The 13,493-nt window shown below is 36.0% G+C and overlaps 1 protein-coding gene across 3 annotated transcripts in view; it reads left to right on the top strand.

Annotated features, from left to right (window-relative positions):
- ATAD1 (ATPase family AAA domain containing 1) overlaps positions 1-13,493 on the top strand; it is a 64,102-nt gene that overhangs the window by 30,600 nt on the left and 20,009 nt on the right. For all 3 annotated transcript variants that reach the window (XM_061402711.1, XM_061402713.1, XM_061402712.1), the window contains 3 exons: positions 6,859-6,957; positions 8,776-8,896; positions 10,729-10,929. In XM_061402711.1, the coding sequence (XP_061258695.1) occupies positions 6,859-6,957; positions 8,776-8,896; positions 10,729-10,929 (421 nt within the window). The remainder of the gene's footprint in view (positions 1-6,858; positions 6,958-8,775; positions 8,897-10,728; positions 10,930-13,493) is intronic.

Raw genomic sequence — 13,493 nt, 5'->3', positions numbered from 1 at the left:
TTCTAAATATGAGGAGATCCAAGGATCAGTTCAGGTCAGTTCAGTTGCTCAATTGTGTTGGACTCTTTGTGACCCCATGGACTGCAGCACGCCAGGCTTCCCTGTCCATCACCAACTCCTGGAGCTTGCTCAAACTCATGTCCATTGAGTTGGTGATACCATCCAACCATCTCATCCTCTTTCATCCCCTTCTCCTGCCTTGAATCTTTCCCAGCATCAGGGTCTTTTCCAAGGAGTCAGTTCTTCGCATCAGATGGCCAAAGTACTGGAGTTTCAGCTTCAGCATCATTCCTTCCAAAGAAATCCCAGGACTGATCTCCTTCAGAATGGACTGGTTGGATCTCCTTGCAGTCCAAGGGACTCTCAAGAGTCCTCTCCAACACCACAGGTCAAAAGTATCAATTCTTTGGCACCTCAGCTTTCTTTATGGTCCAGTTCTCACATCCATACATGACAACTGGAAAAACCAAAGCTTTGACTAGATGGACCTTTGTTGGCAAAGTAATGTCTCTGCTTTTTAATATGCTGTCTAGGTTGGTTATAACTTTTCTTCCAAGGAGCAAGTGTCTTAATTTCATGGCTGCAGTCAGCATCTGCAGTGATTTTGGAGCCCAAGAAGATATCAGTTCCTGAAAGTAACTGTCTGAAGACCTGTTCCAGCAGTTTCTCTGGAGCACAAAATGCTTCATTCTCAACCCTAGATTCCCTTCAGGGCATGTCGAAGGTCAACAGCTATGGCAGCACAGGATTCAGTCCTCTCAAGGACAGAAGGCAAATGCCCTTGGCAAGTGCCAATATGTCACTGACAAAGGAAACTAGAACCAAGATATGTTGGTTACAGACAAGTAATGCTGGCAGAGACCTAGAATAAAGGAGTGACAGAAGGAGTGGAGTGGGTAAAGTAGGTAAACGTTCAGAGGAGTTCGTGATGACGAGAAAAGGGACAGGTGAAATGAGGTTTGTCTGGAATCCTCAGACTCATAGTGTCTTTTATAGAGTTTTAGAATCTGTAGATGGGGCAAGTACTTGAGAAGATGACGTTTGATTTGGGCATATTGAGATTGTGTTGGTGGTAGGAATCCAAGGGAAAACATTCATGGAGTTGTTGAATTGTAGGTCTAAATGGCAGGGGAAGGATCAGTCTTTGTGTTAGTCACTCAGTTGTGTCCAACTCTTTGTGATCCCTTGGACTATAGTACACAAGGATCCTCTGTCCATGGGATTCTCCAGGCAAGAATACTGGAGTAGTTGCCATTTCCTTCCTGCTCCAGAGAATCTTCCTGAACCAGGGACCGAATCTGGGTCTCCCACCTTGCAGGCAGACTTTTTGCCACCTGAACCACCAGGGAAGCCAAAAAGAAAATGAAAGTTGCTCAGTTGTGTCTGACTCTTTGCCGCCCCATGGACTGTAGCCTGCCAGGCTCCTCTGTCCATGGAATTCTCCAGCAAGAATACTGGAATGGGTAGTTATTCCTTTCTCCAGGGGAACTTCCCAACCCAGGGATCAAACCCAGGTCTCCCACATTGCAGCAGATTCTTTATTGTCTGAGCCACCAGAGAATCCCAACAGTCTTTGGAGATTGCTTATCAGATGCCCTTAAGTGATTGGACTCATTAGAGCAGTGAGTCTTGCTAAGATAAGGTAGGCCCCTGAGCTGTTGGTGTGTTGTTGTTGTTGAGTCCCTAAGTTGTGTCCTACTCTTTGTGACCCCGTGGACTGTAGCACACATGGCTTCACTGTCATTTCTAAAGTTTATTCAGATTCATGTCCATTGAGTTAGTGAGGCTATCTAACTGTCTCATCCTTTGCCGCCCGCTTCTTTTACCTTTGATCTTCCCCAGCATCAGGATCTTTTTCAATGAGTTGGCTCTTTGCATCAGGTGACTGTAGTATTGGAGCTTCAGCTTCAGTATAGTCCTTCCAATGAATATTCAGGGTTGATTTCCTTTAGGATTGACTGGTTTGATATCCTTGCTGTCTGAGGGATTCTCAACAGTTTTCTCAAGCACCACAGTTTGAAAGCATCAATTCTTTAGCTCTCAGCCTTCTTTAGAGTCCAATTCTTACATCTGTACATGACTACTGGAAAAACCATACCTTTGACAATACATACGGATCTTTGTCAGCAAAGTGATGTCTCTGCTTCTTAATACACTGTCTAGGTTTGTCATAGCTTTCCTTCCGAGGAGCAGGTGTCTTAATTTCATCACTGCGGTCACCATTAGTGATTTTGGAGCCCAAGAAAAGAAAATCTGTCACTGGTTCCACTTTTTGCCCTTCTATTTGCCACCAAGTGATGGGACTGGATGCCATGATCTTAGTTTTTTTAATGTTGAGTTTAAAGCCATCTTTTTCACTTTCCTTTTTCACCCTCATCAAGAAGCTCTTTAGTTCCTCTTGGCTTTCTGCCATTAGAGTAATATCATCTGCATATATGATGATGTTATTTCTTCTGGCAGTCTTGATTTCAGCTTGTGATTCATCCAGCCCAACATTTCACATGATATACTCTGCATATAAGTTAAATAAGCAGGGTGCCAATACAGCCTTGTCTTATTGGTTTCCCAATTCTGAACCAGTCCATTTTTCCATTTCTGGTTATACCTGTTGCTTCTTGATCTGTGTACAGGTTTCTCAGGAGGCAGGGAAGGTGATATGTTATTCCCGTCTCTTTAAGAATTTTCCACAGTAAAATTTGAGGGTTTTTTTAACCAAATTACTCTTACACTTTGCTTCTTCAACCGTTAGGATTTATACATTGAAATATCTGTTGAGCATATGTAATATGTCACTACAGTAGATACTAGTGACTGGGAGATCTCTAGAGGAGATGTTATATAATATAAATAATAGGCTGAAGAGTAAACCTTCATTTAGGGGATAGGAAGATGGTGCACACCAAGTGGAGAATGAATAGGTCAGTATGGTAAGTACCTGGACTGACCTTCCTGCTGAAAATAACTAAACAATCTACATATTTTAAATGATATAAAGGCATTCATGAGCTTGCAAGAAAGTAAAATATGCAGATAAAAAACGTAAAGCAAAAATTCAGAAAGGTAAATTGAGTTTGATGGCTAACTTTTACAATTGGTGGAATTTGCTAAACCTACATAATTTGAGCTTCTGCTTTTATGATCCAGAGGAGGTCAGAGTACAAAGCATAGTACCAATCCAAGATGTAGAGAGTCCCAGAGATGATACTCCCATCAAGGCCTCAAACATGATATTCTTTGACCCCCAAAGACTGTATGTATTTAACTAAAGACAAAGCTGTAGTTGTGGTTTAGAAAAAGAAATTTAAGTTGTATTTAACATAAGTTGAAAAATGCACATAAAGCATCAAGAAAGCTGATTGAACAAAAATTAACTTTAAGGTAAAAATATTAATTGAGAAAATGAGGTTCCCTACAGGATGATTAAAAATTCAATTCACCAAGAAATATAACATTTCTATATTATGTGCATCTATTAATGTAGCATTAAAATACATAAAGCAAAAATATATGGAATTACAGAGAGAAATAACATATTCATCATCGTGGTGGAAGGTTTTAAACATTTCTTTCAATAATTGGTAGATGAAACATTTTTAGAGAATGTAGATTTAAACAAATAATAAGCTTTATCTGTGCCTGTATGTTGTACATTGTACCCAAAACAAATGTTAAGTGCATCTCCCAAGCATGCTTATAAGATTTGTGACATTAAACCAAATGCTGGTTTATAAAGCAAAATCCGAAGTTTCATTTTACTGGTAGCATATTTATTACAGGGCTTCCCCTGATGGCTCAGTGGGTAAAGAGTCTGCCTGCAATGCAAGAGACACAGGAGACACGGGTTCAATCCTTGGGTCAGGAAGATCCCCTGGAGTAGGAAATGGCAAGCCACTTAAGTATTCTTACCTGGAAAATTCCATGGACAGCGGAGCCCGGCGGGTTACAGTCCATGAGGTTGCAAAGAGTCAGACACGACTGAGCGACAAAGCACACACACACACACTGGCTGTACTGCAGTACACTAAGATCATTAGATCTATCCAATAAGTTTGGGGAGTGGGGGACGTTTCTAAATAACTCTTAGATAAAAGAACACATAGAAATGATATTGTAATTTAGTTAAACTTAAAGTATTAGGTAGTATTTAGGGAGAATATGGGGCTTCCCTGGTAACTCAGCTGGTAAAGAATCCGGCTGTAATGAAGGAGACCCGGTTCCATTCCTAGGTCAGGAATATCCTCTGGAGAAGGGATAGGCTACCCACTCCAATATTCTTGGGCTTCCCTGGTGGCTCAGTCAGTAAAGAATTTGCCTGCAATGTGAGAGACCTGTGTTCGATCCCTGGGATGGAAAGATATCCTGGGAAAGGGCATGGCAACCCACTCCAGTATTAGGCCTGGAGAATGCCATGGACAGGAGTCTGGTGGGCTAGTCAAAGTGTTGGGCACAACTGAGCAACTAAGCACAGCACAGGGAGAATTTATGCTCTTAAGTATTTTTATTAGAAAAGAAGGTAGAAAATGGATTAAGTATCCAACTTGGGCTGAGGAAAATGTTTTTAACAAAGTAAACCCATGGATAGTGAACAAATGGAGATAATAAAGATAGGATGAATGAGTAAAAAGTAGAATAATGAGACAATGAATAGAAATATAGAAAATGAATATATAATAGAAAAACTCAGTACTACAGAAAGTTGGTTATTTGAAAAGACTGATAAAATTGACACTTTTGTAAGACCAATCAAGAAAAAAATGAAGCTACCAATAACTAAGAATGATAAAAGACAATGCAGTGGCAGATGCTGTAGGCACTAAAAACTAAGACAGTTAATAATTATATCAGTAAATTTGAAAACCTAAATGACATAGACAAACTTAGAAAATTGTGAATTACCATAGCTGACTTAGGAATTAGAATACATATTAGAATAGTTCCATAACTATGAAATAAATCGATATTGGAAAAATATTTCCATTAAGAAAACTACAAGCTCGTAGAATTCTACTGGCAAATTCTAGCAAGATTTAAGAAACAATAATAACAATTTTATATGAACTTTTCTAGAGAGTAGGAAAAAAGGAAACACCAAACCTTTCTATGAGGGTAGCGTAACAACAATTCCAAAACTTTAAAATGAATGTAAAAATTTTAAATGAAATATTAGCACCTAAGTTGTGATTGCCAAAGGTATTTTCAGACATTGCTAAATGTCCCCAGGGGATACAAAGTCACCCCTGATTGAGAACCACTGTTTCAGAGCATGGCCTAAAAAGAACACATATGGAATGGCTTCACATTTATAGAAGTACAGTGAAAAAGAAGAGTTAAATGCTGTTATAGGTGCAGATAATAGGATACCTTTTACAGCTGACACATTTGAAGTCAGTGAAAGAGAAGTTATTTGTAAGAAAGAGAAGAATCTGGAAAAGGCTGCTTTATCCATTAATACAGTAAATTTATAGAGGGTGGCTAATGAGGAAAAATGATGTGGTTCATAGCACTTTTTAAAAAATGCCATAATACTATGATATGATCAACACACATCCTAATCCTGTGGCTAATCTATAACCATGCTGTGTGATATGAATATTTTTAAGAGTAGCAATATTGCTGACAAATAGCAAGATTATATGTAATCAGAAGTGTTCTAGGAAAATGTAACAGCAAAAGTCTAAGTAAATGTGATTTATCAGGGCACCTTCACTTCTAAAAAGATTCACTTAATTGAAATGTGAATATGTTGTCTCTAGTGGCCACAAACTCTAATCTTATAATTGAAACCAAAATAATATATGTGATGGTTAGAATATAGGCTCAAGTTGGGACTGCCTGGATTCACATGTTGTCTATTCCATTTGCTAACTTAAACTAAGACAGATAACTTAGTCTGACCTAAGCTTCAGTTGCTTTTTCTGTTGGGGAAAAATTGTACCTACCTCATAGGATCTCTCTGAGAATTCAGTGAGTTAATCCATCTAGAGTGTTTTGGCATGATGTATGGCACATTCAGTAAATGTTTATCCTTATCCTTATTTTAATTGAAAGCTTTGTTGCTTTACTAGAGCTTACAATTTAACGCTGGTTTTGCCCAGCTCTAAAAATATGTGAAAGTGAAAGTGTTAGTTGCTCAGTCTTGTGGGACTCTTCACGGCTCCATGAACTGTAGCCTGCCAGGTGGCTCTGTCCCTGAAATTTTCCAGACAGGAATACCAGAGTGGGTTGCCATTCCCTTCTCCAAAAAATACGTGCAAGCATACTCCTAATTCAGAATTACTTTTATTGTCTCTGGTTGCCTAGCCTCAAGAATTGACTTTAACTAAAAAGGGTAGCATCAGAGAACAATCTGAAATTAGGTAGGTCAGAACACCTGTTGTAGATATAGAGGTAATTTCAGGAAAGTTAGACACCTGTTTTCAGATACTCTACAAATTTAAGGAAAGAAACTTCAGTTGTCCATTTCTTAATATCCTGAACTCCTTGATCTTTCGTCTTAAGGCTTCATCTGCATCTGTCATAATAATCCTCCTAGGAAAGAGAAATCTGATTGGACCTTAGAGTCTCATTGTAGCACTGAGAGGCTGTGTATTATATTTCTTCAGTCATGTGCTCTATTTTCTCATTTCCCAAGATCTGAGTTAAATTGCCCTGGTTTCTGTAGAGTCGCCTTTCAAGTCTTTTTCTTTTTTTTTTAAAACCTAAGGACTTAACAATGGGGAAGGATGAAATCCTTTGGTGTAGAATATCTGGAAAATCTTGCATGTCTATTCATTGCTCTGTAGACTTCACAGATACATGTTATGAAGTGCTAGTGTCTAAATATCAAACTAAAGGAGGTTGCTTGTTTTTTCTTTCTAGGCAGAAAAATTAATGAAACAAATTGGTGTGAAAAATGTGAAGCTTTCAGAATATGAAATGAGTATTGCTGCTCATCTAGTAGACCCTCTTAACATGCATGTATGTATCCTTAATCTTATTATTTTTTTTTTGTCTTAACGTTTTCTATCAAGAGTCCCAAAGACCGTGACTAGGTTTAATGATTCTCTAGGAGGAATCACAGAATTCAGTGCAGTCATATTTATGAATATAAAATACTACAGCAAAAGGATATAAGACAAAATCAGCAAAGAAAGAGGGGACATGTAGAGAAGTCTGTAAGAAATCAGACAAGCTCCCAGGAATTCTCCCAATGAAGTCACACAGAATGCACTTAATTCTTTCATCAGAAGGTTGTGAGAACGCATATCAAATGCTTTCCGTGAAAGAAGCTCATTAGAGACTTAGGGCCTAGAGTTTTAATTGGAATTGGTCCCATTTCCCTAACATGTATCAAAATTCTAGACTCTCATAAGGAAAATAGATGTCCACCATAAACATATTGTTTACACAGTTTAGACACAGCAAGCTGTTCTTATCTGGAGAATGGAGGAAGCTCCTGAAGTCTTTAATCTCCCATACCTCAGCCAAGGGCTAGCTGTGCATGCAGGCCTCTCTAACTAAGGATACTAGTCTCAGGCCCACTTGTAGTAACCTTTTTAGCACACATTTGTTTAGTTAAACTTGTACTTTCATATATTCACCTTTGTGGCATGTAAAATTACTGCTGTAAGTTGATGTTTGACTGGAGTTGAAATCTAAATTTTTATGATCTAAAGCACAAGATTCTGAATCCCAGTTTTTCCATTTATGGCCTTGGCAAATTATTTCCTCTTTGGAGTTTCAATTTCCTCATAAGTAATCCAGGGACAATGTAATATCTGCTCTTTTTACTTCTAAAGGATTATTTTGAGCATCAGATTAATGTAATTTATAAATTCTGAAATCCTAGGTGAATATTTTATAACATAGGTATAAATAAGTAAATAGAATGAAATATGATACGCTTATCTCCAAATTTAGGAAATACAAATGTACAGGGTCTATTAATATCTTTGTGCACAGAGACATACATGCCTTTCCAGAATTAATCCTCCATTTGAAATGAGGATCCTTTGTTATAGTTACAATGAAAATAAGCGATGATTTTTTTCAGTTCTGGCTATGATTGGTGGAGAATAAATAAATCTGTTGTAAACATTGCTTTTGACCAGCCCCACTTCCAGCCCCTTTACTCTTCTAAATCAAATCTAGGTTGTTTTTGTTTGTTTTTCAGATATTTTTCAGTTAGTTTGTTGACTGCCCACCCCCAACTCCCTCCAATTTTTTTTTTTTTTTAAGCTGAGTCAGAAGGCTTTAAAATACACAAGGTGTATCTATTTTGAACACATATATCCCCTGTTACTCTTTATAAATATAGAAATTTTGACACAGTTTCCTTTTGATCAGTAAAGTTCGAAAGCCCAGTTTGGTGGGTTTAGGCCTTGTTTCTAAACTCCTTCCTGTTATGTTTGACGGCATCATGTATGAATTAGGCACACTCCTGGTGAGCTCTTTCTATTAGCTAGTGCTAAATTATCTGTCTCAGCTAGCTCTCAATCGTCTTGGCATGGAGTATTTCCTCGTCTTAATAGAATGACTTCAGCTTATTAGATCCCTGCCAGACCTAGTGCTTTTTTTGTTTAAATAATAGGTAGTTGACTATTAAATTGCTTTTTTGCAGCTCACGGTAGTTTAATAATTTCAGTGTTGCTTAAGAATACTTACATTAATATATCATTTTAAACTTATTATTTAGGTATAATCAAGTCTTATCATTTGGGATTTTTTTGTTTGTTTTTTTACTTCAGTGAATATACATTAGTGGTAAAATTTCATGCTGACTTTACCTTTTACCAGGTTACTTGGAGTGATATAGCAGGTTTGGATGATGTCATTACAGATCTGAAAGACACAGTCATCTTACCTATCAAAAAGAAGCATTTGTTTGAAAATTCCAGGCTTCTACAGCCTCCAAAAGGTATGTTAAAAGTTTATATTTGTGAAAACATTAAAAATCTGGAGAACACAGAAACTTTCTGCCTTTATAGAACTGACGTTTTTGAAGTTGGATTTTTAAGAGATTGCTGAGATCCAGTGAATGATTTTATAAATAATAATTTTAAGATAATTGCTCATTCTTCAGCTTACCAAATTTGGATAATTTTCCCCCTGTATAGATATTACATGTTATAATAATCCCTTTATTTCAAATTCATATTTATTACAAGAAAATGAAATTAGGGAAGTCAGTGATAAAAAAGATTCAAAGTAAAAATATGGGTCTTTGTCAAAAAGAAGATAAGACTTCTTTTTTGTTTTTTCACTATACTAGTGATTTTTTTTTCCCTTTTGGTATTTCTGTTTACTTTTAGATTACAATAGTGTTTTTTGTTTGTTTTTGTTTTTGTTTTTTTAGAAGGAATAGTGAATGGATGAACTAGAAATTAAGGAATTAAATGTTACTTATTTTTAAGGGGAACATTTTAATATTCCTAGTTAGTAATAACTGAAGAAGCCTTGTAACTCAAGAATCGACAGTATTTATAAATGCATCCTTAAATGCAGTACTTCTATTATTAATCATTCACATATTGATCATGTTTAAGGTTTATTGAAGGCAGTTCAAATGTAGCTTTCTTGATAATTGACAGTGAGATCTATAGAGGTGTGTTGCTGTGGCTTTCAGATACAAATTCTGTAGTGTAGCTTATTTATTGCCATCTAGTAGAAGCTTCTCTTTATTATGTTATCAAAGCTAGCGAGGTTGTTAGTCAAGACTGAAATCAAATTATTAGATAAATAACATTTCTCAAAAATGTAGGATCTTTAAAAATATCAAAATAACATGTATAAATTGTAGTTGTTTATAATCTTAACTAATTTTACAGCTGTATCAAAAAGTGCATTAAATTGAAACAAATAGCTATACATGTTTATGAAGTAGAAAAGTTTTGTTTCTGGTAAATAGAGGATGACAGTTATAAAAAAATCGCATACTTTTTCATTAACTAAAACAACAAATCTGTTTTTTATGTATTTCTTTTATTTTCTGAAACAGCAAAACTGCTTTTTTTTCCCCTAACAAAATGCATTTAGTTTATTGTGATTAAGAGAATGTTTTCCCCAAAGAAAATTTCAAATGATTTATCTGTGCCCAGATCAAAAGAGTAAGGTAGAAATTGGATTATTAAGTTCTTCCCTACCTTCTTGCAGATTGTTTATAGTATGAAGAATGAACTTTTGTGAATTTTTATGTCTCAGTTTCACAATGCTAATGAATGTAGGAAATTTTCGCATCAGTGATTTTTATTTTAGGCTAGGTAATTGGGTGACTTAACCAATTGGACTTGGTTTAAAATCCCAATTAGCATAGCAGATGCCAAATTATGAGGGGTACTTGAACAGCCTTTTGTAAATCTGGTTTTTATTTAAATGCATCATCTGAAACTAAGGGTGGTTCCAAATTTTTCTAAGTTATATAAGTATTTCCTTATTATGTGATCTAAAGCAGCAGTCCCCAACCTTTTTGGCACCAGGGACCAGTTTAGTGGAAGATCGTACTCCTGAACTGGACTGTTTGATGAAGGGAGGAAGCAGGAGGGTGCTGTAACCCCAAGTAGATGTCAGCACTGACACAAACTTAGGATGTGGCACCTTCCTTTCTACTATGAGAAAAGATTAATAAAAATAGAAATGAATATTATGGAGCATTTTAGTATGAACAGAATTAATATTATGTTGATTATCCCATAAACTAGCAAATCTCATTATCTTAAAGAGATAATAATAAAATAACATGTTAATTTCCAGGTGTGCTTCTCTATGGGCCTCCAGGCTGTGGTAAAACGTTGATTGCCAAGGCCACAGCCAAAGAAGCAGGCTGTCGATTTATTAACCTTCAGCCTTCAACACTGACGGATAAGTGGTATGGGGAATCTCAGAAACTGGCTGCTGCTGTGTTCTCCCTTGCCATAAAGCTACAGCCTTCCATCATCTTTATAGATGAAATAGGTATGCTGTTTTCTAAACAGTGTGCAGTGGACTTGCATGTACATGTTTCCTTCTGCTTATATGTTTGTCCAGGGTAGGCACCTAGAAGTGGAACCAGCAGATTGTGTGATATGTCCATCTTCAACTTCATTAAGATCACTAGTGTTAATTACTGTGTTACACCAGTTCTTCAAAGTGGTTAGACCCATTTTCACTCTCATCAGTAAATAGTTTGTTTCCTTACATACTCCTCCCCAAAACTTCTCTTTTCAGGCAGTAACGTTAATTTATGTCAATTTAAAGAGCAAGAATCATCTCATTGTTTTGTGTTTGCTGCTTACTGGTACGTTTGTGCATCTTTTAGCAAGTTGATTAGTGATTTAGATTTCCTTGCGTGTAAATTGCCAGTTTTTCTTTGGGATTATTTGCGTTTTTCTTAGTAATTCTTTGATAATGTTTTAATATGATTACAAATATTTTCTAGACTGGCTTGTCTTTTCACTTTATGATAGTTTCTTTTATGAATATTTAAATTAAATGTAGTTTTGTTTGTGAGTCTTTTTCTTTTATGATTTATATTTTGTGTGTCTGGTTTACAAATCCCTCACTACCCCCTTAAATGCTCTTGTTTTTAAAATATATAATGTGAAGTAAGAATCTAGTTTAATTCCTTGCCATATGGACTGTCAACATAAATAGATCATCTTTCTCTGTCGTGACTTTTATATTAGTGAACTTTTCTCTATTTAACATTTTATGGATCATCTACATTTTCGTTACAGTAAGTTAAATAAAGCTACATTAGTTAAAACTGGCTTGGAATTAATTTTACTATTATATGTAATATAATAAGCTGTATAGAATTATACAGAGAGAAAGATAGGTATAGATAGAAGTATTTTGGTTACATGTTTGCCTTGTATATCTTACCAATTTATTCCTTTTTTTTTGGATTTTTGCTTTAAATTTTGCATAAGAGAACATATTGCTAAATTTTTAAAATATTTAATATGAGACTCTTTTATAAAGGAGTGGGGTCAGTTTGCTTTTATTTTGATAGCTGACAGATTTATTTTTACCACTTAACTGTGTGCCTTTTATTTACCAATCTAGTGGACTTTTGTGCTTTTTCTTTTTATTCCCTTTCCCCTGTTGTAGTAGCCTTCCCCTTCTCCAAGGGATTGTCCTATCCCAGGGATCAAACCCAGGTCTCCTGCATCACGGCAGATTCTTTACTATCTGAGCCACCAGGGAAGACCCTTAGCATAGCTATTCATCTTAAAAGTCTAAGCTAATTATTTCTCCCCTCTTACCAAATAAGACAGGGATCTCAGAGCTCTTGAATACCAATCACTCCTCTCATCTCTTACGTGTTTCTGATAAGAGTTTCTCTTATTTTTTACTTTCCATGTGAGTTGTTATTTTTATATTGGCATTGCTTGTTTAGAGATCTACTTTGCCACTTTTTTTGTTCACTATTAACTTCTTGAACCTGCCTTTTCTGGATTTAATTTCCTTGTTTCTGAAGTCAAAATTCTTTCAGTAGAGATTGCGAGTACAGCAGCTTCTGTCTTTGTGTGAAATGTGTTCATTCTGTGTTTTTATTTTTAAATGATAACAGAATTATATTTCCTTTCAATATTTTAAAGTTAGAAGTCCACTGTCTATCATTCTTTTTGTTGCTTTTGAGAAATCTGCTTATGACCCAATATTTCTTTGTAATAATATATATTTTCTGTTACTTGCTATTCAAATTACAAGATTTCTATTTTATTGTATATATATATATATATATATATATATATATATATGTATGTACACACACACTTGTTCAACTCTTTTCTTAACTTTGAGTCATTTCCATAGTTTCAGCATCTAGGTCTCTACCATATCTCATCAGTTCTAAAACACACTATTTTAGTTTTTTATATTTTAATATCTGAAATTGGGATAGCATGTTATAATTTAACTGGCAGAATTGTTTCCTCTTTTTCAAAAAATAATTTTGTTTATTTATTTTTGGCTGTGCTGGGTCTTCATGGCTGCATGGGCTTTTCTTTAATTGCAGCAAGGCAGAGGCTATTCTCTAATTGTGAGTGCAGGCTTCTCATTGTGGTGGCTTCAGTTGCTGTGGAACAGGGGCTCCAGGGCTCAGGGCTTCAGTAGGTGTGACGCCTGTCCTCAGTAGTCACAGCTCCCAGGCTCTAGAGCGCAGGCTCAACAGTTGGGGCACGTGGGCTTGGCTACTGCACGGCATGTGGATCGAACCCATGTCTCCTGTATTGACAGGTGAATTCTTTCTTACTGAGCCACCAGGGAAGCCCTGAGTTTTTTCTTCTTTTAGTATTATAATTTACTTGGCAACATTTAAAAAATTTTTTGATGCATAAAATGATATCAGTCATTGAGTAAGTTATAAAAAGCATTTCTTTGCTTGGCTATATTTAGTCTCATAACCATTGGGTTTGTATTCTATTAAAAGTGAACTGTAGAAGTTCTATTTTTCAGATTTAGCTGTTTTCACTATAGCTTGCTGTTAGAATTTCAGTCCTTTTTATGTCTTCAGAATTTAACGCATACTATTA

This window comes from Bos javanicus, chromosome 26 (assembly GCF_032452875.1).
Source record: "Bos javanicus breed banteng chromosome 26, ARS-OSU_banteng_1.0, whole genome shotgun sequence".
In the NCBI taxonomy this organism is placed as follows: domain Eukaryota; kingdom Metazoa; phylum Chordata; class Mammalia; order Artiodactyla; family Bovidae; genus Bos; species Bos javanicus.
The sequence above is the reverse complement of the archived record's forward strand: the minus strand, read 5'-3'. Positions and strand labels throughout refer to the sequence as shown.